This window comes from Pungitius pungitius, chromosome 2, assembly GCF_949316345.1.
Source record: "Pungitius pungitius chromosome 2, fPunPun2.1, whole genome shotgun sequence".
Lineage (NCBI taxonomy): Eukaryota > Metazoa > Chordata > Actinopteri > Perciformes > Gasterosteidae > Pungitius > Pungitius pungitius.
In genome coordinates this window covers 8,886,818-8,913,087 of record NC_084901.1, presented here as the reverse complement: position 1 = coordinate 8,913,087, position 26,270 = coordinate 8,886,818, and the positions used below count along the sequence as shown (strand labels likewise).

The 26,270-nt window shown below is 44.9% G+C and overlaps 1 protein-coding gene across 6 annotated transcripts in view; it reads left to right on the top strand.

Annotated features, from left to right (window-relative positions):
• The window catches only part of celsr1a (cadherin EGF LAG seven-pass G-type receptor 1a), a 70,653-nt gene that overhangs the window by 14,563 nt on the left and 29,820 nt on the right, over positions 1 to 26,270 (top strand). For all 6 annotated transcript variants that reach the window (XM_062560324.1, XM_037461569.2, XM_062560325.1 and 3 more), the window contains exons 2-6: positions 13,327 to 13,682; positions 13,768 to 14,056; positions 16,894 to 17,116; positions 18,036 to 18,151; positions 19,394 to 19,482. In XM_062560324.1, the coding sequence (XP_062416308.1) occupies positions 13,327 to 13,682; positions 13,768 to 14,056; positions 16,894 to 17,116; positions 18,036 to 18,151; positions 19,394 to 19,482 (1,073 nt within the window). The remainder of the gene's footprint in view (positions 1 to 13,326; positions 13,683 to 13,767; positions 14,057 to 16,893; positions 17,117 to 18,035; positions 18,152 to 19,393; positions 19,483 to 26,270) is intronic.

The following is a 26,270-nucleotide window of genomic DNA, read 5'->3' as shown; positions in this document are numbered from 1 at the left end:
GCCTGTCAGTCGTGTAAGACAGCATCCGTAAAATGACGGAGATGTAAGGTTACTTGTGGTTTGGCTCCAGGGCAACATGGTTCGCAGCTGGGAGGATCACCCTTTACCACACACATATTCATGTGTTCACGTGCACAAAGTCCGCCTTGTATTCCTAATCCATACCTGCTCTCTGTAGTCACTCAGGCAGGGGGGGCCTGATAAAGTGGAAATGGCCTATTATTACGAAAGCGATGACAGTGGCTGGCATACCTCTGGCATTCTGTAAGTGGAGCCTGCATCACACGCAAATACTTTTACACTTATCATTCCCCATCAAAATTTCAACCTCTTTCACAAGTGTGAATGTAATAATACATGTGTTTACAAAGGTTCAAGATTCTTATTCATAGTCTTGTTTGTTTTGGTGCTTCACAGGCTCATTTTACCTACAGAAACGGTCAATAATCTGATAAATCTATTCCTTTTCTCTTAAACTCTTGCTACCTTCAGGAATCAGTTTGAACTCATCAAGCCACAATTTGATTCCTATATGAAAACCACATGCAGTAATAAAAGCATGTTAGTGGTTTGCTTCTACAGAGTTGACTGTTGTTTGCTTGGTTGGTCCACTGTTCTGCTTTGTGGAATTGGATTGAACGCCTCAACATTTTGGTCATACATTCAGGGTCCCCAGAAGATTGCTGACTTAAGATATTTTTAAATACTAAATATCTGTAAAACCATTTCCGTCTCCATGAACGTTACCTGAGTTTTTAGCGGTTATTAGCATATAAATATTAACATTTATAACTGACTATTTGAAGATGGGAAATTATACACACACACACACACAACTACACACTCTTACTTTTCCTACTGTTCTAAGATCATTCCATCTTTTTCTCTGGTAAACAATAGACTTCCCACCTGGATATGACCATATCTCGTGAGGTGGAATTGATGCACATACACACCTGCCTTTCTTCTTATTTAAAAGCATCCACATTCCAGCCAATAAATATATATATTCTCTCTTTCCCGTTCTCATTAAAAGTATCTAAACATGTCATAACACACACCCTAAACTAGCAGAAATATTCAGTATTTGTGATTGATGTGAAGTGCTGAGACCGTAATTCTTGAGCCTTTAAAATTAGTCTCTATGGGGTTCGACTAAATAGCTGTGGGATGTTGGGGCGTGTACCCGCAGGTTGGGCTGAAGTTCTGATTTACTGCTTCCCCCACCCCGATAAATGCCCCTGTATGAGGAAGGATGGCGAGAAAGTTAATTATGGTGACAAGAAAAATATTTCTTCCCAAGTGGAAGGAAACTAAATCATTTAGCTTTTTAATGTAGAATCTGAAAATGTCATTATATTCCTCTGCCCCCCTTATAATAAAAAACTAAATATAAATATGATTAGCGTTAGTGCGCTTTGGCAGTAATTGCTAGCTTTTTTTCCAGTAAGGCATGCTGCCAATTTGTCAGCGTCTGTGAGAGCTAGTGGGACCACCCATGTGTGTGAAATGTGTGTAGTGACAAATTCCCGTCACATTGTGATGGACAGTAAATGTTCCTAAAAAGGAAGTGTTTCTGCACAGTGACAAAAAAATGACAGTCATACATTCCCATACAATACCTTTATGCATCATAACAAACATATTACTTTAATTCGCGATTAAGTCATTCACGCCAGTAGCTATAATAACTTTCTGAGGGGTTTAGGATCGAGACCGGATTGGCAAGGGGAAACCTTGTTATTTATTGAAGATGAATAACTTAAAAAAAGCTTTATTGCCTAATTTAGAAACTGAAAGGCAGAGACGAAACTCCCAACAAGTTAAAAAGAAACTGATCCGTCTCGCTGCCTCCCTCCCCTTTCTTTCCTGAAGCTGACTCATTATCAGACACCATTCTTGTCAGCCTTGTCACCGAGCACAATGCATTGACATTTAACTGACCCTCTGGAGGAGAGGACGAGGGCAGAGGGAAAGAAGGGAAGATGTAAACAGAGGAGGAGGACGAAGATACAGGCTGAGGGGATGGAAGTTCTGCCTGAGATAAGAGCTTGAAGTAAGAGAGAGAGATGAATCGCTATAGGAAGGGAGTAGAATGAGGTGACTTAGGGAGTAGGAAGGAAAGGGGAGAGGATATAGGAAGGAGGTGGGGGGAATCTCCCTTTTTTTCACCCTTGGATTCTCTATTTTCTTCGGACTTCAAAGAATCTCCTGGTGAGATGGAATTATTCCCCTCCGCTCAAGCGTACCGCTTTGTTACACCACTGTTTTCTGCCCACTACCTTTGCAGCCCCCCCCCCCCCCCCCCCCCATTGGGAGCCCCGTCTACTTACTACCTCCAAATAGCCTTGTCTGGTGAAACGGGACGTCCACAGTGAATAGTGTTGCTGTTAAATCTGATGCATTGAAGGATTGCCAGGCACCTGAGCTGCGTAATCTTCTCCCTGCTTTCCTTTTGGTAACCCAAACAGCCAAAAAGGTATTACAGTTGTGGCCTGAACCGATGGCGGCGCGGGGCCAGGGTGGGATAGAAACATCAAGAGGTCAGCTGGCGGCCAGCAGCTCCAGGTGGGCTGTGAGCCCGGCCATCTGGGTCTTCTTTAATGCCGCTTCAATATGCTGGCTGGTTCGGAGGCTGACCGACCGATGGACCGAATGCATGAATGAGTCAGTGAATCCGACTGCTTGGCTGGCTTCCTGATTTGGTGACTGAACAGAGTCATGAATGAACTCATTGATTGAGATGACGTTTGGCTGGGTGACCATCTGGCCCCCCGGCGTCCTAACAGCTGATGTTCCGCATGTGCCGCTGACACTGTGCGTCTGTCAGGGCAATTAGCCAAACATTTGGAGCGCAATCTAAATCTCAGAATAGGTAACATTAATGAATGACACATGTATTTTGATAATGTGTGTGAGCCTGTTTTACTGCACGTAGTGACAATCTGCTGTGCGGGAGGAGCGGATCAAGCAAATAAAAAGAATGTAAATACATTGAATGATTATTTCAAAAAAATCCAATCACAGAAGACATCCTTTAAGACAGTTTACAAGCCGCGATGTGAAACTGGCCGCTGTGTAATTGCTGTGCTGTTGTTGAATAGTTGTTAGCCTTCTCTTCATATGACAGCCTGAAAGTTCCCGGCTAATATATTAAGAATTTATAGGGTTTCTCTAGACTTCCTGGAGCTGACAGCAGGTCTTAAGAGCAAGCCTCCGGGCCTTGAATACTCAACGGGAGAACACAGGCCGAGGGAGTTGGGGAGTTTTACCGTGGCTAATTAGGAATGGAAAGTAACAATTATAGCAGCCTGCTTTTGTAAAAGTCACTCTATTCTTTGGTGCAGACATAAAGTGAGAAAGGGCAGGTATTCTTTTCATCCAGTGGCTAACCTTGTAACACACAGACCTGACACTTGCTGGGGGGGGGGGGGGGGGTAGATGAATTAAAAAAGTGGGCGGATGTGTGTCGTTTCCCTCAGAATAGTAACGACATTACAATATGAACAATGAAAAAGTGGAGAACCCACGGGGATCCATAAGCACAGAGTGAACGTTGAACTTGATGTTATTTTCATTGCCTTTCCTTGAGGTGCAGTCATAATTGCAATGCAACTAAGACCTTTAAGCTATTTAGTGAACCATGGTTGAGAGCCTATAGTAGCCTATAATTATATATGAACTATCATTATACATCATTAATCTTTAATGGGACATTTTTAGCAATTTTGGTTTAAAATATGCCCCATTCAATGGCTTGATTACATTATGTTTTGTATATTGGATGATTTAATTTGGATCTGAATATGAGGATGTTATTACATTTTTAAACATACATTTTGAAGATTGTTTGTACCGTGTCAGTATTGAGCCGTAACTGTCCCTTTACCCGGGTGGACAGTGACTTTGTAAGGAGGTGGAGTTTGGCAGAGGGCTACTTTAATGCCAGCAGGGGTGGAGGCAAGATGGGGGTATCCACCGGGCATTCAGCAGGTGTCGGTGAGGTATTCAGGGGTGTCGGAGGGGTCAGTGTCTCCGGAGCTTTGTGCTCTGAAAACCACCCCGTGCACACAGACATCCACACACTTGAACACACACACACAAACGTCTTGGAGATTTGCCCGAGTCTCTATTTAAATTGACACAAGCCTCATGGTTTCCCAGGGCAACCTCCCCATACCAAACTGCCCCTCCTACCCCCCCCCCCCCCCTTTTCTTTTCACCCTGCTTTGTTGAAAAGAGCCAATCGTGCGCAGGCTGGTAACTAGGCACCCTTTTTATCAGTAACTAGCACCGACAATAAGTGCTACCCGACACCCCCTCAGAGAGAAAGACTCTGAGGAACGCAAAGAGTGAGAATGAGGCGGAGAGAAAAAAAGAACGAAAGGCAGAAATTACAAAAAACAAGTTTAGATTTATGTTTGAAATGCTTATTTTTTGTTTTCTATATTTACACATGTTTCAATTTGCACTCCACTCATATAGTTTTTCTCATATGAAATAAATACTAAATACTGTGAACAAGAAGCAGGATGAGCGAAGGATGTGAGCTGCAAACAGAGAGAGAGAGAGAGAGAGACACAGGGTAGCGGATACTCTGGTCCTATTAGCACATTCATGGCTGAGTAGCTCTAAAGAGAGCATCGCGGGCCGACCCTAGACGAGGCTTTGGATCATTTGGCTTATCAAATAGGATGAATGCAGGAGAGTGAGAGGAGTAGCGGTCTGTCCTCATGTGAAAGTGTGTTTACCATTTGTATATTTGTTTGTGTGTACACTCTTGTGTTTGTTCGTACAGGCAGTTGGAAATGCGAATAAATGGGTTTGTGTCTGAGGAATCTGTGTGTGTGGAGCAGCAGAGCTTGACCAACCGTTGACTAGGCTGTGTGTGTGTGTGTGTGTGTGTGTGTTTATGTGCATTCCTGGTTATAGCTGAATGACTCCCTCCTACAAAACAGAGAATGGCCCATTTGACTCTTTACCCTCTTGTGATCTCTTGAATACGGCCTTTAAAAAGATCTAATAGTGCCATTTAGCCAACTACTCACACACACACACGCACACACACTTGCTGAAAGAACTCACCATGGTGATGATTTGTAAACATCAGCTATCCTGCTTTTTTGTTGTTGTCATTTTTAAATCTTGCTTGCAAGACTCTGTTTTCATCTTGTTATTGTGCTCTTGGCCTGTCAAAGCAACTTTACAGCAATGCCTCTTACTTTGAATCATGAGCTGGGTACTTAGATAAGATAATTTCCGGCAGGTCCTGAGGATGCTCGTTGTTGTCTTTGCGTGATGTCAGGGGCTAATGGCTTTCTACTGCAGGGGATGGCAGTACGCGTTCTGACTTGTCCCAGAGATTGTCCCTTCTGCCATTTAACACTTTTTTCTTTCCCACTAAAGACACATTACACAATTTGACATCCGCCTTTTAGACAAACAGTTACCTGCGGTTCTTAAATTACATATAGCACTTAAAATGAATTGATATCTGTTGGAGGGCTTGATGAAAAGAAGATGACACTAACAACTAGATCCGGGAGAGAAATGATTCATTAAAAGTTGAAATCACATATCGCATTAGAAGTCCTCGGTTGTCAGACAAAGAAAGAGAAGAGGGTCCATGATCCTTTTTCTGTCCACGTAATTTACCTTTAGACTGGGAAGGGCACAAACATGCCCACGTCTTAGCCTAAAGGCGAGATGTTCTGTTTCCTCACCATCTTGTGAGAACAGAGCCTGATACCACCCGGGAGCAGTTACCTAAAAATAAGAAGTGGAGGGCTTTAACTAGATTAGTCGGCTCAGGAGGGAGAGCCCAGGCTGACAGTGAGGACAGCTAGATTTAACTGTGTTTTGAAATCAATGAGAAAACACCATGCAACTAGAGGAATTTCGTAGTGCCTGCACATTGAGAGAACGCACAAATGTTCTGAAGTGCTATAATTGAGTTGTTGTGAGCCGAGGAAGCATTGCGTGCCAACCTCCTCATTTAGTCGACAAAGGAATTTCTAAATTATTTACACAGGTTTAATGCACTTTCCCCACTATGCCACCCTAAACCCCCCCCCCCCCCTCTCACCTCCTATTTTCTCCCTTTTCTTTCAGCTTGTTAACAGCATAATGGGATGTTCACGACAAGCTGCTGGTTCTATCCTCAGAAACCTTGTCACAACAAAAAGCCTCATTCCCGGTTTTCGGTCACACGTCAACACCTGCTCTTGATCCAGGGTGTCGGTAGTATCGCTGTGATTAATTACCTTTTCTTTGGCGGTAGTCTAGCAAGAGATGAGCTAACGAGGGCCTTGATATCAGTCGACCCGTTGGGCACGGACGCAAGCCAGCCGTCCATTTGGGTTCGTTTAGCATTGTCAGGGCAGGAACAGTACTTCCATTCTTTTCACTGCTTTCTCACAGAGATCCTAAATGGGACACAGATATTCAAGCTGGGTCGGTTCTTGGCCTGGCACTCGATGCCCCCGAGTGCTCCGCTTAAGCCCGCTAAGGGCGCTTGTGGATGGCTTGTGAAAGTCCATTCGGCCTCATGGTGAAGGTGGAGGAGAAGTGGATACGGCGGCGCAGGCTTCTGAACTGCCTCGTGTGCCAGGCCAAAGGTTTCACATTATCACAGTGGGCTGATAGTTTGCCTACACGAGATGTGTTTAACCATGGATTGTGTGATGGAACAGATATGCCTTAATTGCACACAATATATATCTTTCTATACAGGCTTTCTATACAAACCAATTGGTGTCGACTCACTTGACAGCAGTAGTTTTGTCTCAAGCTTACAAACATATCAATATTATATTAATATCCTGATATAAAACTAAATATCCTCTAATAATGGATATTGTAATCATGTTCCTGGTTATAAAGGCTGCAATGTAGTGAAGTGATGTAAGTTTCTGAACTAACCAAACTAATCCAAATTACGATATTGTATCAAACTCCATAATATCCAGCATTAGTTGTGGCTTGATGGAGCAAATGTGGACACACTAACATTGCTCTAGCCTGCGCTCACATTCTGCCTTCAGTATGTAGCTCATGTAGTTTGTTGGCCCATGCGATACCTTGCAGGATAATGCAGCATTTAGTTGTGGGAAAAAGTGAGCCGGATTCAGCATTTTTTGCAGATGATCCCATATTGTTTTGCCGGAGCCCTCTGCGTTGGCTCCACAGCTAAGCCGACGCAGCTGTCCCCCATTCAAATGAAGGAGTTAGGGAAAAGCTAACTCCTTCATTTGAATGGGTTCGGCTCTTGCCTTTATGAACATGTCCCAAAGGATTGTGATATATGATGTTTAACTGCAGGATACTGAGCGAGAACTGATTGAGCCCTGCAGCCAAACTTTAGGAAAAACGGAGTAATTAAATCTAAAAAGGTTTATTTCACATCTCAAATTCCATCAAAACTTGACTTCTGGATAATATGTGTGACATATGATGTGTTCAAAGCAAGAGTGAGATTTGACATGCTTCATAGCAGCGCTAAAGAACCTCACAGAATTCCAAAAGAACTACTTTGATTTCCCATCAAATAGGATGAAACACTTCCAATTTAAGGATTGAGGGATGTTCTCAAAGACAAAGAAAGTATCTTCATTTGTATGAAAAAAACCTTCACGACATGCGTTGATTGAGCCTCTAGTTTCAACTTGATCGAGCAGATGCCTGCCCATCTGTTCTCATGGCTGTTTTATTGGTTTCATCAGTCCCGGTTCCGTCAGTTTTTTTTCAGTGTGTAATCCCACCTGTTCTCCAGGATGTTATCCTTCTGACAACCCCGGCGCACCCACCCAGGCCTCACCCACAGTCCCCTCTGCTACTCACATGCCGGGGTGAAAGGAGTCTTTTGTGTTCCTGCTGCCACTGTTTTTCTGTTCTATCGCTCCATGACGAGCGAGACTGACAGAGCGCTAATCCCACTAGTGTGATCCCTACAGTTAGTAGAGGAGGAGAAGAAGAGGAGAAACGGGGAGCAGAGGGCTTTGGCTTGTTTGGACCCCCTGAAGAGCAGTAGGTGTTGAGGGGAGAAAAGACTGCAACAGCTGTGTGTTCAGGCTTGATGATATATGGACACACACACAATTGGCGAATCTGCAACCCTTCACCTGTCTCACTTTATCGCTCTTTTCTTCCACACTCCCATTATTCAATAACGTCCACCATGCCCTTCCCCTCCTCTCGACGTCTCTGCCCGTGCAGAGGTTTGAGTGTCCCTGTCATGTCCACCTCCACGTGTCCTTCTGAGTGTTCGGAGGTTGGCCCCCGTCTGTCCTCAGAGCCGTCATCAGATGGACGGACGGGCATACCCGAGGAACGAGTACCACCAGCAGATGAGAGGGATCTCTCGCTGAGTGCCTCGCCACATGCGCGAGTTCGAGGTCGGCAGTGGAGCGCCAGGGGAGACAGACGCTTAGAGCGTTGAGTGCGATCCGATGAAAGGGCGTAGAACAGGATCACGACTCATGTCATGTACAGCTGAGATTAAGGTGACAGCAAGGGGGGGGGGGGTTTGGCCGTCAATGGACTTGTGCTGCAGCTTAAAGTTGTGGCTTTGTCGTCCCTTTGGGAACTCATCTTGCCACATTTTATGAAATGAATTATAGCCCCTTTTGATGGGAACAATGTTGTTTAGAAGAGTCGGAAATTGAAACACAGCAGGTGCGATAGATATTTCCTTTTTATTTTCGAAAACCCATTAATCTCTTTATTTGCTAACCTCCTGTCGCTGGCATTCCTGTGGTTAATCATCGATCCTTAGTTAGGCTTTGTTCGCAGTCAAAAGCCCCATGGGGATCATGCCATGGCCAAAGCCAAACAAGTTAAATAATAAAAAAATATATATTTGATGACAGGAGTTTATGAAACTGTATTATAATGAATGCTAATATCCCACACATTAGTTTCACCGTGCAGCTTCCTCCAGGTGCTTTTTGAATCCATTTTTTACTCTAGCTGAGTTTAGGCACAACTGAGCAAATGTTGTAATGTACTGTAATAATTTGTCTGCTGGATTTAATCTAGAGGTAATTACTTAGTTTATCTTGGCATAGAGCCTGGAAGCTGGTTGAAACAGATATCCTGGCATTGTCCAAAAGTTATCAAAACTAGGTCTACTCCGTCAGAGAATAAACATATTTCAGTAATGCTATTTATTTATTGATTGATCACTAGTCAGTAACACTTTTAAACTGTAGTATATATGATTCATCCCTGACAACTAACATTCTTTTTTGGGCAATATTGTAAAATATTTGCAAAGAGAATGTGGCAATTAAGCCAATTCTGTAGCATGGTTTGTTAAAAAAGAAAGTTTGATACTCCAGAGACATTCGCCGCTCTCACCAACACCTTTTACTTCACCTCCTTTGATCTTTGATTAAGTTCTTTCCAGTGTGATTTTGGCGATTTCCCTCCGCCTCCAGCGTACAGGATGTCTGTCATCGTGTCTGCAAGCTGCTGATATGTGATCTGAAGTTTTCGCTTGTTGCCACGAGAGAGAAGAAGACGAAGAGAGAAAGGGAGATGAGCCTTGACATCTTGTTGGCCCTTTGAACCAAACAGTTTGAATTAGTCGAATGCGTTGAATGCAATGCTTCCTTTGAGGAAAACTAAAACGTTTGAACACAAAGAGAGATTAAATAGATTAGAGGGGAAGAAAGTGGACAGTGTTTCCTGGGAAGCGTCATTGCAAACGAGAGGAAAAGAGACAAAGAAGTATGTTTGATCACTAACAGCAGTCCTGCTGTTTGTTCTGCCCTTCCCGATTGGATGAGGGTGTTCAGAGGTGTCCAATAAGGTGGAGATGACAGTTGAGTTTCTGCTCAGCCATTGGCTGGAAGCCGTTCAGGTCACAGTTTTTTTACCCATTGAAATATTTGAAAATCTTCAAGGGGCGTGTCGTCCGTTGGGATTTAAAACTACCTGACAGGGCCGAGGGGTTCCATTGGTTTGTCTGCTGTAAAACTTTAACTGTGCAGTAAAAAAATGTTTTGCAAGGTGAAAAAATAGCAGAGCACATTTTTACGATGCTCTGTCACATAAGCTTCCTTCCTTTGTAATGGGAGGCCTTCCCTGAGCTCGTAATGTTTTACGCTCTCAATAACCCTTCTCTTTAGTCATGATAAATGTCAACAAGGAGGAGATAGATTCATCAGCTGAGAATAAGCTACTGAAGCATTGAATAGTATCGGGTTGCCTGTTTTCTGGGGATCAACTACAACAGCAACAAAACAAAAAAAGTAATCTGGATTTTGTCTTTTTCGATATGTTTTAAGGGTGGCAGAAGTTGTGTGTGGGAAGGTTTAAAGTGTGTCTCTGTGGTGGGCTTGTCAGAGCTACAAACGTCTTGTTTGTTTTCTGCTGTTTAATTGGCACTCCCACTCACAAACTGACTAAACACTGTTGTTGATCTTACACATTGCAGTTGGGCAGGTGGGTGGCCACCACGGTTGTCAAGCAAATAATGAATTCATTCCTCAAAGAATGTCCTTGAATACAAATGGTGCACGTGTGTCATTTTAAGGGATACGGACGAACTGCGTCCTTGATCAAGTTGTTTTTAATGCGTACACAATATTTCTAATGGTATCTTCTATCTTTGAGAAAGGATAAGTAGAACATTTCTTTAAAAAATGAATTTTGTTGATGGCTTTAAGGTCAGCTGGCCAGCAATTTAGGCTCAAACCACACACAGACCTGTGAGGGAGTGTGTTAGACGACAGTAAATGGAACTCTGAAAGCTGATCGACATATTTATTATCTTTCTTTGCGTGTTTGGTCTTTCGTGTTTTATCTTTGCGGCTTGCTTTACAAGTCGTTAACAGCTCTTATCGCCCCTGCAGCGAGACTCCAACCTGTGTTTTTGACAATAATGAATCCAACTCACTAAATACAGCCTCCCACATTAACAGATTTGAGCTGGAGTGTCCTAGACATTGCAAAAATGTGCAACTGCTTTAGGAGGGCAATAACCAAATCATATTGTGCTGCAGTAAGTGTTTTGATGCTTTGAAACATACCATCTAATAGAGTTAAGGGGACGTACAAACCACTTCACTTATGATACTTCAGAAGTGTGTAGATTACGCAGCAGCTGCGATCCTTGTTTTTGCTCGGAGGTTCACTTATTGAAACACTCTCAGAATTAGTAAGGCCGGTTAAAACTGTGTCTCTGCTGGTGGTCGGCTATAAGTGTGTGCTGGCATGCTTTTACACATAGAATGTTTTTTTCCATGCTGCTTGTCTGTGACACACCCTTTCCACAGTTCCCTTCCCCTGGGTGTGTGTTTGTATGTGTGTGTGTGGGGGAGCCTGTGCTAGCAGCTGGTGGGCTTCTATAAATAGCACGGGTTGAGATGCCCCCAAAGAGAAAGAAATCAACTACTTTTTTTGTCAATGTGTGACAGACAAAGTGTAGAAATAATCATTCTCTAAGTAACATAGAGCATGGAAGTTGCGAGACGTCGCCATTAGTTTTCCGTTGGTTTTTAATAATTAACACTGCTTCAGTTATAACATGAATGAATAGTCAATGCAATCTCAATCAGGATTTTTCTCAGCAACGCCTGTCATCTGTTTTGTGCCACGCTGATCTGCTCCACAAATTTCCCCAGCCCCTGTGGTGGGCCATCATCTTTGGCTCTCCCCACCGTCACGCTGTCGCCACGGTGCAAAGTCCTCCCCTCTCCGGGGAAGCGGAAAACCTCTCGGAGCGGCGACAGTATCGGAGCGATAATCCGTTGAAGTTTACTTAGTCACCAAATAGCTTTGCTTGCGTGCAAAATAACTGATTGAGTCTAGTGTCAGTTGTCATGTAAAAGCCTAACATTGAGCGCAGCTGTCAGTGTATGCAGTTTGTGTGTTTGGAAAACGGGAATGAATGAATGAGAATGAAGAGGTGAGCCTTTGTGGTAACAGATTATTATTGTAATAACACAAGGCCTAAAAAAAAAAGAGCAGCAAGGACAATTTGCATTAACAGAACTATGCCCGTGCGTGCATTTCTCTGCCACATTATGTGAGTCCGCTCAGGATGCGTGCATTACAGTGTGCGTGCCTGTGTGGGACCTTTCAGTTGAAGGATCTCTGGCGGCAAAGTGGGGAGACAGTGTTCTCTCCGACCTACAGGGGAGGAGACAGGTGTGCAGCGCTGCAGAGGACCAAATGCAAAGAGGCCGACGGATAGTCAGCACTGTGTTGAATTAGCGGCGCGTTACGGTGGCTCCGTACACCACAGCTGCTGCCAATATGTGTGTCTGCATTTTTGTGCATCCCATCCTGACCGCACCGGGCTAGCCGACCCTCAAGTCGCGTCGTGCTGTGAGTTATGGCTTCTCGTGAGGTTGGAGTCGACCGTGGGTCTGGTTAGCGGCTAGCTTGAGACTAGCCAGCCTGTCCGCACCTTGCTCTGATCGACAGTGAGGAGAGCCAGGGTCATGAGAAATGACCTCATGTACTTTTGAGAGTGATGGGCCACCTGTGGCCGAACCTCACCATGACTCTTTCACCCTGAACACCATCTACCAGACACACATCACATGTGTTCCTTTCGGTACTGCAAAGCTGTGCAATCTGACCTATCTCCCTGCCCCGTTTCAACAGCATTACCCCCCCCCCCCCCCCCCCCTGGAGATTTCATCTGGCCTCACCACCTGTTGTCAGCTGTAATTCACCCTGCCCATGCCCTCTGCAGCCTATATCCTTCTGTCCCCCCCCCCCCCCCCCCATAGGCACCAGGGCTTACAGTTGTGCCAGAAGTAGGTATGAGACCGGACCCAGCCCTCCCCAGGGGCAGAAATCCAACACTGATCACATTACTTCTAGCCGGGGCTTGAATCAGACCGAATCCACCCCGACTGGCTACTACTTAATTCGATCTAGCGGCAAAAGTGTTACACAAGTAGACAAGTCAATCTGTTCAACTGCAGAGTAGAGAGGGCCGTTAGGCCAGAAGAGATAAGATCGGGTCCAACCAAGTAGAAAGAGGCAGTTGTCCAGAGACATAAAGCAGGAGAGGCTTTGCACTAAATCGAGTCTCCGTGTAACGTGATTATAGTTAAGAAATATGTGACAGTATTATATACACACTACTACAGGAAGTGAATCAATTCACTCCAGTCAACCTTTGTGGTCATTCTTGAATTTGCAATCCCTTTGGCTCTTGATGCTTTTGTCCTTGTCGGCTCAATCTGCTTTGTTGGTATGAACCGCGTCGCAGAAGGCGCTCCGCTTGCTGAAACCTGGCGTTTAACCTGAGGTGCCGTTGAGTAAAAGAGCGTTAACGCCAATGTCCCGCTTCTCTCTTCCTTGCAGATGGCGTCCATCGCGCCGTGGCCCTCTGCACGCTGCGCGTCACCATCATCACCGACGACATGTTGACCAACAGCATCACGGTGCGTCTGGAGAACATGTCCCAGGAGCGCTTCCTGTCCCCCCTGCTCAGCCTCTTCCTGGAGGGCGTGGCGGCGGTGCTCTCCACCAAGCGGGAGGCGGTGTTCGTGTTCAACATCCAAAACGACACCGACGTGCAGGGCTCCATCCTCAACGTGACCTTCTCAGCGATGCAGCCCGGAGGCGCCCCGGGCAAAGGGACGTTCTTCCCTTCCGAGGAGCTGCAGGAGCAGATCTACCTCAACAGAACTCTGCTCAGGCTGATATCCTCTCAGGAGGTGACACACTCGAAAGCACGTTCAAGCAGAAAGTACGAAACGCCTGAACTTGTATTCTAAGACGGCGATTTCCCCTTTTCTCCAGGTGTTGCCGTTTGACGACAACATCTGCTTGCGGGAGCCCTGTGAGAACTACATGAAGTGTGTGTCGGTGCTGAAGTTCGACAGCTCCCCCCCGTTCATCGCCTCCGACACGGTTCTGTTTCGGCCCATCCACCCCATCAACGGGCTGCGTTGCCGCTGTCCGCTCGGTTTCACTGGCGACTACTGCGAGACGGAGATCGACCTGTGCTACTCCGGGCCCTGCAAGAACAACGGGAGGTGCCGCAGCAGAGAGGGAGGTTACACGTGCGAGTGCCCGGAGGACTTCACCGGTGAGTCTTCTTGAATATTTCAATATATAATACAAAGTTACCCTTTACTCAAATAACACATTTATGGCTATTAACCTGTGTGTGTTATGAAGCCAAAGGCTCATATTCTTTCCCACAAAGGCTCTAATGACTGGTACAAAATTCGCTAGACCACAGGTTGTAAAAGCTATTGTTGTAGCTTGAGGTCGATCCCAGTGTAGGGGAGAGAAAAATGCTTTGTCAAACTGCATGTACAGTATATCCACCCGCACGGGGGCTGTGGGTCGGCATCACCTCTGGATGCAGTAGCCACTCCTGGCTGGCCACTCCATTGTCTCTTTGCTACTTGATAGTAATTCTACCTGTCAAAAAGTTTCAAAGTGTGTCTTTGTTTTCGAAAAATATACATTGGGTTTTTTTTTGGGAGCAAAGTTCTCAGTAAATCCTAAAAAATCTAATAAAAGTCTAGAAATGAGGACTCTTTGTCAAGACTCCGCAGATAAAAGAAGGAAGGGAAGTTCTAAGCAGTCAAGAACATTTCATGTTTGAGAATATTCTAATTGATCCAAACCTGATTTGAAGAAAAGGTCCTCTAAACCCCTCCTGGAATTCAGCACAGTTATAGTTACACTGCACAGCATTCACATGGTAGATGAGCCTCGAACGCTTTCATCATTCCCATTGAAATCACTTTTCGAAATATTTCCCAATGTCAGTGATCTTCCTCCCAAACCTCCCCCTTGTACATGTGATACCTGACTGTCTCGGCGTCTCTGTCTTTCCCTAATAGAGCAGAGAGGGCCCCTGACTGCCGTTATTCCTGCTCTCTTCTGTCTCTCCCAACACTCTACCTCTCCTCTCCTTCTCTTCCTACCGTCCTATCTGATGTAATTACCTGATTATACCTGCCTTTGTCCCTCACCAGCCCTCTCTCGCCTTCTCCTCCTGGTCCCCACGTCCGTCTTCTCCACTCATCAATCCTATTTCCCTTACCTGCACCCCGGTGTCCCCTCTTTGAAGGTCACAGTTCAACCCCAGATGGTCAGGGCTCATCAGGGGCCATTATGGGGTTGATGACAAGGGTGGGCCGATCTCCCCTGCTTGGGTTTCCTACATTACAGGGAAACAGATCCTTATAATTCCCCCCTCGGAAAAAGAAGGATTATGCTGAGGAGAGAGGGGCCATTAGCTGGTTCCAGGCTGTGGTGTTGGGGATCTGTGTGTGTCTGTCCTAGGTGGAGAGATCTTATCTGGGCAGCAGGTTGACACACAACCAGGCATGGGACACAGGGGCACCCATCACAAATATCATTGCAGTCAGAAAGAGGTCTGCTGGTGTATTAGTAGAGGAATTTATTCGATCCCAGCCAGAAAACTGAGCTAGAGCCACGCTGTCAAATTTCCCGTGGCCAGACCCACTGCAGCAATTAACCAAAATAGATGATATGATATTGTACATTTCATACCAGCCTTCAACTTGTTTATGGAAGAATAGACTCGTGGAAAATAATTAGTGTGAGCCAGGGCATCTTGCCCCAGAGAGCTGGTCCTCTCCATCAGGGACAACCAGTGGGGCCAGTGGCATCACCTCTGGATGCAGTAGCCACTCCTGGCTGGGTACATTACCCGAAGACTGGTTGGGCAAAGGGCTGCCCAAGCAAGAAGGCACAGCAGAGGTGTTGTCCAACTGGACAAACACCTGCTTTCCATGCAAGTATGGCGGGAAATGGTTGAGCTAACTCTCGAACATTGGCAGGCCCCTGCGGTCCAGAGCAGACAACTGTCACCAAGCAGTCTGTCTCTACCACGCTGCGCCTTGCCTCGCGAGGCAGCCGTCGGTTGTGACGGTTCATCGGCAAAATGCCACCGAGGCCACGGTGGCGCCGTTTGTCTGATACAGATATATTCTCCCTCCCTGGGGAGACTGTATATGGCTCCAACCCATGGTCACAAGGCAACACTCCGCAAGCAATAACATTTTTCTTTCAACTGTCATATTTGTAAAAATACTTCTCCACTGACAATAGGAAATTCGGTGTGTTCGCACTGATGATTGATCACACAGATCTATAAAGAAGATGCATATATAGAATCTAAATGGAAAACAGGACGTTCCACTGAAAAGACCGAAAAGATTGCAGCAATGTTCGTTCACTTCATAAAAGACATGCTAGATTCATGCTAAAATGGAATTGTATTATATGTATTACTACAATTGTATAGCTCTTTACGTAGCTTAAAAGTATGTGCCTGGGACTAAATGGCAGAATATCTATTCCTGTCAATATTTTCCTTGTTTTATCCGCCGTCTTTTAATTTATTTTGCATTTTATGTTCAATTGTCCGTCTTCCTTCCAAATATGATCAAGTGTGAAGTCTTGCACTTGCACAGAAATCCAGCATTAAACCTGTAAACAGGGCTTTGTCGTTGCTGCCGATTTTCGGATGGAGTCCGATTTTAAAAAGAAGCCTAAACAACACAACACTCATCAGTAGAAGACACGGGTTAGCTGTATAACAGAGCTTGATTTATGATCCAAGACGTCGTGTTGATGCAAGCGAATACCAACAAGATTCAATCAACGGTGAAAAACACGCTTCACAGAAAAGCTGAAATGATGAGAACAAATCGATGAGACGATGTGATGACAAGCTATTTATCATTCAGACGCATGCCAGTGCAGCACACACACACACACACACACACACACACACACACACACACACACAGCAGTGTCTTACAGTGAGCTGTCATGGTCTGAAAATATCACGTGTTCCAAACCAAAGGGAGCAGAGCAATATGTCAACCCAGTTCCGAGAACACAGTAAATACAACTACCTCCCCTTCCTTGTCGTAGGCGAACACTGTGAGGTGAATGCATCGTCGGGCCGCTGTGAGCCCGGTGTGTGCAAGAACGGCGGCAGGTGTGTCAACCGGCTCGCAGGGGGTTTCATGTGCCAGTGTACACCGGGGGAGTTTGAGAAGCCCTACTGTGAGATGACCACCCGCAGCTTCCCGGGACAGTCCTTCATCACCTTCAGAGGCCTGAGGCAGAGGTTCCACTTCACCGTCTCCTTCACGTGAGTACTTTCCCTACTTCTACGCTTTGTTCCTTTAAAAAAAAAAAGTTTTGATACTCCGAATATCTTTGTTTGCCACACCACATATATATTTTCACATTGCAGCAGCAGCAGCAGGGCACCTCAGTGATAGACCTAACCCACAAATTAACTGTTTGGTAAGCTAAATTGTGTCAACTGAGGCGTGCGGAGACAAGTACACACTTTTCCATTGTGTGCCGGTTCCCTCCTCTCACGTACAAATGCAAAGACAAAACTCCCTCCAACTGAAGGTGCAGTGTTGTGAGGTGCGCCTGTAAAATGGCGAGGAAGATAACCTTTGCTAAGCAAGTCTGGAACACGGTAAATATTATGATGAGGAAAAACCTTCAATGTTTCATGACCAGTAATAGGTGAGAACGGTTCGCACTGCGGTGAAAACAGGAAAAGGCTGTGTGATGTGTTTCCCTTATCAGTGTTTGGCTACAGCCATCCTGACTTCCTGACTGGCATCTGCCGGCTGACTCCGCTGCCCTCACCTTACGCTCCAAACACAGACGGGCACAAAGAGCCACGTGAACTTTGTTCATACCAGTAGGTATTTACCAGGTCTTTCTCCGGGGTCCTCACACGTGGACGCACTCGTCATGCGAGGCAGGGGGACCGTTTCCTCTCTGCGGCGGGCTACTACACATCCTGCCTTTCCTTTTTTTAAGGGACTTTTCCTGAAGAGGACCCTTAAATCATAAGGCTTTTGTCCCGCTATGTTTAAGTTGGATAGATGCTTGGAAATGTGACAGGAAACGTGAGCTAGGGCAGAGAAGACAGTTGGAATCCCCTCAACCCTTTTGTGTGTGTGACTAATCTTAATATCTATTGTTTAATATTTCTCCTTTTGGACTTTTATATTAGACAAATAATTCCCTATCTGTCTTTGCAGGTTTGCTACCAGAGAGAGAAACGCTCTGCTCCTCTACAACGGTAGATTCAATGAAAAACATGACTTCATCGCTCTGGAGATCATTGACGAGCAGATTCAGCTCACCTTCTCTGGAGGTTAGCCCCCATAATGTTTGCGTGTGTGTGTGTGTGTGTGTGTGTGCGCGCCAGTCAAAGTGTGCCGACCACTTAAAGTAATTGTGGTTAATATCAGCGAGATTCTAAGACGATTAAAACAAATGCACTTTATCTAAAGTGACTTTCACAAAGAGCCGGCTGAAAAACTCTTATCTGCATGCATTTCTTTTGTGCGTGTGGTTGTTTGTGTAAGTGCATTCTTGTAGTCAAACATACCGGAACGCTTACACATACACAGACAGCTCATGCAGTTCATTTGAAATCAAACCAGTTGTGGCAGAGCCCAGGTCTTTTACTTAAGTACAACACCACATGGATGTTGTCAGAGTAAAAAAAGTGTGCAGAAATGCAGAATAATGCAGTATATATATTGAAATATTGTATATTGTTTAATTAGCAGTACTCTATGCACCGCTAGTTTAGTAATCATCCCACTTGTTAAGCATTATAATACATCATATTTTATTTGTTGATTATAATTTGTATTATTAATCTGAATCTGCAAGTTACTAAAGATAAATGGGTTGGGATGTAAGCCTCTTGGGTGAAGCCTGAAAAATGCTAAGTAATGCTTGTGATGAGCGGGAGGAAAAGCTTTGACTCTCTTTCAATGCCTCTCTATCTTTATGTCGTAGGGTAAACAAACACATTGGTGAAGTAGGACACACGCTCACTTCCACATAATTGGCCTCCTTTATTTAGCTTCTCACAAGCACACCCAGAAGACTGAGCCATCACTTATTAACCTTCTCCCTCAAACAAACACACACACACACATTAGCTTCGAGTGTGGCCGTGCTGTTTTACTGATTTCCAGAGCTGTGGATACCTGCCCAGACTGCTGCTGCCCTTAACAAACAGAGTAAATCCTCAGTAAATCTGGTGCCATTGTGCTGTGAAATCTTCCCACTGAGGGCCATTGATAAGACAGAATTCCCAGTTGATTTACGATCTTGGTGCGTGTGTGTTGAGGGTAATTTATTAATAACCTGTGGATTTGGTTGAGCGAAGTTGAAAGTTATATGAGTATTTAGTGACAGCTGTAATCCTATTATATTCATAAATCGTTTTTTTCTGTACCTGTCTTTCTTCTCCCTTTTCCTTTTACTCTTTCGACTTTTTCATTTTCCTACCCTTCCTCCCTACTTCCTCCCTTAACTCCTCTCCATACATCCCACTGGCACTGGTTTGAACTCCCCTCTTCCCTTCTTTCCAATCCAGGTGAGACAAAGACCACAGTGTCCCCCTACATCCCAGGCGGGGTCAGTGACGGCCAGTGGCACTCGGTCCAGCTCCATTACTACAACAAGGTAGGGAACTTAATCACCGATCGACCGGTGCTCCTCCTCCTCGTCTTCCAGTGAAAATTGCACTTGACAAACATGAGATAAGGGCTAAAGCATGAGATGCTGGAGTTTGCGTTGGCGAGCTTGTAATGTAGAAATGTCGAGTTTGATGTTGCAGCCCAATGGAGATCATAATTATCCACAATTGGGTTTCATTTTGGGGAAAAAAGCATGAAATATGGCTTTCTTTGAGGCCGACAGTGCAGGTTCGACTGATGACCTTAACTCTGACGCGGGCCCAGCGCTCAGCCTCAGCCTTCCACCATGAATTATGGTACCGCTCTTCTGAAAGACGAGCGGGAGCCTGGCTGCGCCTCACAGGGTCAAAAGTTAATCTCAGGTATTTTCCAGCTCAAGTATATTCTCAGTCGAGGGTAGATGGTCTTCGTAGGAAGGGATTTTTTCATGATATCTCGATCTATCTTTATCTCGACTTGTATCTTAATCGCTAACAAAAGGTTTTCTTTCTTCTTTTTTTTTTTAAAACCGCATTCCCACGATATTCGTGTTGCTTCTATGACAAGTCCCATCCCAGACGAGAGACAGCGATTATTCCGCAACCGGTCTCATGTATCCACTTCTGTTATGAGATTGTATTAGAAAGGCTGGCATTGCAGTCAAGTGCTGCTATTATTTTACCAACAAACTTCCAGAGCCTGAGGGTATTGCTTTTTATGACATTTAACTACACAGGAAATAAGATACATGTCGATTGAATCATTTCTACCTGCGTGTGTGATGGTATGAACGGAAGCTGAGAGAGATCAATTTGACCCGTTCCAAGTTGTAACGGTGATTCTTCCCCCAGTGAGGCTGATCAATGCTGTTCACTGCTTTTCTCTGACAAAAGACATTCAGTCCCCCTCATTGCCCTCTGGCTCTTCCTTCATGTATCTGACCCTGAAAGTCAGAGCGTCCCCGGTCCGACCCAAGACGTCCAGCATCGTATTTCACCAGCACCTGTGTTTAGCTGCGTGCTTCTTGGCCTGACGCTGGCCCACAATGCACACCTTCTCACGTTTCAGAGGTTCTTCACCTCTCTCTGGCGACCAGCTATAGAGCTCACAGTGTACTTGTTAGCCCTGACAGGAACGTTTTCATCCAGAGTGATGAATTAGGCTACCGCACTCTATCATGTTTTGCCGCAGGGTCACATGTGTAACTATTGTTTGAGGTGTATTTAGGCTGTAAGTGTGTCTGTGTAACAGCACAGCCGTTATGATGATGAAGAGCATAGCTTAAACCTCCCGGGGCTCTGTTAACGTTGCTGCAAGCCCCCTAACGACCACAGGTATTATGTGCAGATTTTGGCACTGGAGACGTCTTTGTTCTTTTTGTCCTTTCAGTTGTATTTGTAAAGATGTCTCCATGGCAACGAGAGATTACTGTCCACGTTCGAACAGATTTCCTGCTTTGTTCCGAGCAAGTTTACTTTTCTGATTTATTTGGCGGTACTGATCCCACAGGCTTCCGCTTCACTTTTGTAACCGGCATTTACAAGCACTCAGACACACACACACACACACACACACACACACACACACACACACACACTCACATGTATTGCACCAGTACTATTAGTGTGTGTCCTCGGGTTGTACCGTAGCGTGCAAAGAACCAATGGCAGTCTTGATTAGGACCAGTCATTTTCAAAGCTGGTGACACATTCCGTTAAATTATCCCGAGGCCGAGTGGTGCGCTGACACAAGGTCAGCTCTTCTTCATGCATTGAATGATCAGAAGTCAGAGTGACAGAAGGTAATTTGATCCCACATCAGTTGCTGGGGGGCTCAGTGGAAATGAATATGGCAGATAGCAGTACTGTTCTCACAATAGATCAGATGTGATGACAAGCCTATGCACTGATAAAGTGAACGAAGTCGCACATACACACGCACAAGCTACAGCAAACACACACACATTTGTGTGTAGGTAGCATTGTTCGAAAAGCACAGATTGAGACCAGAAAGAAGATCAGAGCTCAATTCTCAACCTGTGATGTAATGCAAAAAGGCACATAAATAATGTCTCCGTCCATTTGTTATCTCTCAGCTCTTTAGCTGAATGGAGAGAGTCGGTCATGGCAGCTACAGGAGATTAATAGGCTTTCTAGTTTCGAGATTAGTAGCCAGTTTCTCTCGTAGGCAGCCTAGTTCTGAAATGTGTTTGCTACGTAGAGACGTAGAAACTCGTAGAATCGCATACTGTAACATACTGCCTACTAAATTAACGATTGATTCGGAGACACATCAGACTGTTTGCGACTTCTTTTATTGTACGGTACGATACGATTTTTTTTTCAGTCTTGAAGGTTTTCTACAGCACATTGCCCATTTGAGCACTTTTCATCTTTGCTGTTCCTCATCGTCACCATTAATTCTGAATAATTTTATACAACTGTTAAGAATTTTACCCAGTTTGCCTGGCAGTGTACCGTTGAACGGACATCCGTGCATTTTGTGCGCACACAAAAAAAACCCCACATTTCATACAAACACCTAAATTACAACAAGTGTAGCACATTCTGAAATGTACCCTCTACCCTTTATATTTTCATGTATGTATAGCTAAATACAATAAAGTAATATTGTCATTTTAACTGTTTGTCATCTGGCAATTGTGTATGTTCAACCTGTGATGCTTGTGACTTTGTTTTTCATTGTTTGCTTCTGATCAAACGGAGCTACAGACGATAACAAGGTAACTCATTTTTATTAGCTAGGACTATTTTTCAACGGTGAAAGCCGGATCACTAGTTAAATACTAGCTCATAGTTATGAAGAACCAACGTAAGAGACCAAGTAATACTGTACTTTGACAAATATCTGGTAGAGCCCACTCCAGAGTTGTTTGCCCCCAGTTGTTTTGTAACGGTCGTAACGGCACAGTCACGCATGCACCAACACACGGTGCTTTACTGGGTCAGTTGATGACGCGGCTGATGTTGTGTAGGGTTTTAGGGGTGCCCCCCCCCCCCCTTTTCAATCTGCTGCAGCTTTCTTCCGAAGAACCAGGGTGCCTCTGCTAAAAAACAGAGTTCAGAGGTCGGGGGAGGGTTGGCATGACAACAGACATGGACTTGCCTTTGTTGCACGGATTTGGGTCGGTTGGAAAAGCTGTCTGTGCGTGCGTGTGTCTCTGTGGGGGGGCAGACACATGGAGAGCTAGTCTGAGTTTGTGCATGTGCGTTTTTGAAAGTGTGCATGTGGCGGGTTATACATGCATTAGGGATGTACACAATAGAAGTGGAAGGGTAAAATTCCTTGGTGCAGAGTCACAAGGACAGTTGAGACTCATCTAAATGAGAAACACACAAATACACAAACACGCAGATGAATGGATGGGTATTCTTGGAGCAGCAGGGGATTTAGTCTTGGGTTTTGATGTCTGTTAACTACAGGAAATGATGTCTATTGCAGGAAAGGGCCTAATTTAGTTAGACACTGGGCAGGATGTCACTTCTATGATGGTTATATCTGCCAAGCCACCTGCATGAAAACAGCCTAACCCAAGTAATGTTAGATTTATTATATTTACATGGAGCTTTACCATAACCACAGCCATACTCTTAGCAAAATAGTTCCAATTTAATATTTGTATTGATTTATGAGCAGGGGAATAATATTGACGCAAGATCCATGCCCAAATTGTGTAAAGTGAAGTTTAAAGCTCCAAACTAAGCTAAGTAAATGGTCCTTGAGTCACAAACGTTTAACTTTTGAAAAAAGCTTCCACATGTAGATACCCTGTGAACCAGACTCGAACACATGGTTTCATTTGATCCAGAGGGGTGACTAGAAATGTGACTTTGTGTCTGCGACCCAAATGATCCCTTCCCATAAGCGTGCCTGTTGCAGGCAGAGTTTGGTGCATGTCATTGGTTTCATATGGGAAGCGTGTAAACAAGAAGAAACTCGCAGAAATATTAATCATACTTGGGTTCACGTTGCCCTGGCTTTCTTTAAACAAGAATGAAGTATGAAAAATGTGAGTGAAACAACCATGAAGTGTAAACCACAGCTATGAATAAACTATAATTAAGTTCCATGTGATCCATCCAAAGGCTGCCAAAGTCAGGCAAGAACAGCATTACTGTAGACATGACAGGCCCGAGTGTTCCCGGCATTTTCATAATGTTGCCTCTCGCTGCACACAGGCCCGATGTTCGACAGGTTAATAATGTTACACTGGCTAATATAGGCTATGATGTTTAGGGTGTGTAGACAGCATTCCCAGACAGGCTTAGCTGGCTCTTATCACAAGCGAGTAGCGAAGGTTCACTCTCTCTGCTTCTGCCGCTCCTCCCTGGCTCTCACTCTCACTGGTGTTTACAGGGCAGGACTTTAAGCATCAGGACATACGTGCAGATTACTTCACAGCATAGCTTGAAGTGCTTTTTAGAAAACGCTTTGTGTTATTTTGCATTCCACAGCTGGTGGGAAGTTACTTCACCTCTCGGCTGTATTTAGTAAGCAGTTAACTCCGATAAAGACAAAAAAAAAACTGGACTTGCGGCAATCATATGGACATAAACACTACTCTAAATTCACTCTAATTTAGCTATTTTGACATTTTTCTTGTGACCTACCTACCACCATCTTACAGAGCGATCAGTCTCACATGGGTGGAGCGGCGGGCGGTTTAAAGGTGGGGATATTTAACACGTGACGACTAAGCCCAACTGTATCAGTTGGACGGAGACAAAGCCACAATTATCCAAGACATGTCATCTGTTACGAATGCCAAATCGACACATTTCAGGTTTTTCTCAACGCTCGTCGTCAGGGAGAATTGCTTTGTACAGTTTTCTCAATTTGTGACAGCCTCTCCTCTATAATCCCTCTCTGTCTCATTGTTGATGTTCCGGAGTTTATTAGGTCTCCAGGACAAGAGGATATGCAGTGAAGCACACACATCACGTCACACCTGCGCAATGTGGATAAGTGCTCTTTGGAGGGAGTTGCCATCCTTGTCCTTGTGTTGCAGTTTTATTGCCAATAGTCGAGGCCCCATGTGGCTTTCTTGGGTGGCCGTGAAGACGCATGACTTATTAGGTGTGTGTCATGGCGACACACGCACACTCTCTCACTACGCTGTGCGTAGGGATGTGCAGGCGGTGTTTGCTTTTGAACGGACACGGGGGCATGTTTTTGTTTTTTTAAGGTTAAGTAGTATTTTTTTGAGGTGATGCCCCAGACCCCACATTCCCCGGCAGGGTGTGTTTTTAGAGGAAGGAGACGTGCTGTTCTTTGCGCTGCTTGAGGCAGGTTTCCCCAGACCTCCAGTTGAGGTTATCATCACACATCAAAGTGCCAGGAAAGATTATTTTACTAACTGGATGGCATCACAATGTAAAGAATACATATTGTCAAGCACCCCTATCACTTATCGCTGCCATTGTTATATTCATCTAGTATTGACGCAGGTAAGCATGCTGCTAAAATCCTGCTGTGTGTCCGTGGTGAAGCAACCTTTATCACGTGGGAGCTAGTTTTAGGCTTTCACTAGCTTGTTCCTTGTGTTCTTCCCGCTGTAAATTCATGGCATTGCAAATCTCTGCATGATCTAAATCTGCCAGAGACATCTGCATCGATGAGTTGTGGCCTATTGTTTGAGGTTTAAACCTTTGTGGGGGTTGTGTTGGTGAATTGCTGTTTTGCGAATCTCCCTCAGCAGGCAGAAGTCTGTCCACACACTTAGTGTACATGCACACAGAGATATATTTCTTCTGTATATGGATGGTGTTACAGCTGGGGGGACAGCGGCTTATGTTTTGCATTCTTGAGCAAAAATTGCATAATAACCTTTCCGTATATTATCATTTAAGTCCTTCTTCAGGCAAGGAAGGTTCCTGGAAGGGTTATTATGCAATTAATGGCAATTGATACCATCACATTCTGCCTACCCCAGTTTCAACCACGGAGAAACAGACTTCAATTAAAAAAACACGCATAAACATGGCAACACAACACACACATGACGTGACGGGACTTGGCTGCAGGCTGCGGGTCTAACGAGGTGTCTCTCTCTCACGGTGTCTCTCTCCCAGGAAGGGGGGAGTCTGGTGGACTCCAGTGGGGCTCTGCGGTTCCCGCTCTATAGCGCCTGGCTGGAGCTCGATCAGAAGGAGGTAACCTCTGACCTCTAGACTAGTCCCCACTGGTGCTCCCTCCCCCCGCTCTTCCCCCGGGTCCCACGTAGCCCCTGCTCTTCTTCTAGTCCGGTCTACTGGACTAACTGTACTTTACACGCTAACCTCAGATATACAGAGGAACAGGCTCCTCACAATCAGGTGTTCATTTAGATTTAGTCTGTCTGTGGTCTGGACTAAAGAAGAGGCGGTAGAGGATTTTGGTTTGGTTTTCTATTTACCTTTGGCCCGAGAAGGTGTGTGCAGTAGGCCGTTCCAATGTTATTTGGCTTATTTCTGTCCTCCTTGTATTTTACCGGTTTGTGCTACAACAAATCAAAATAGGGACCTATCAAAAAACATTCCTTTCTCTGCTTAGGCCTGGTGTTGCGTGTTTAAATGACGCATTTTGTATAGTAAGTTCTTTATATTTGAGCTTTGTGGTTTCCCTTCCTTTTCCTCTCTACTGGAGAAGCTCCTCCTATCTGAAACAGACCAGTGTTTTATAAGCATAAATAACACAGCAACAACCTGTCTTGTCTTCCTCCATTGGCGTTTGTTCAGGTGAGCTAAACATGTCAGAGCCTTGGCAGGAAGGCCCGACAGGTTGGTAGAACCCAGT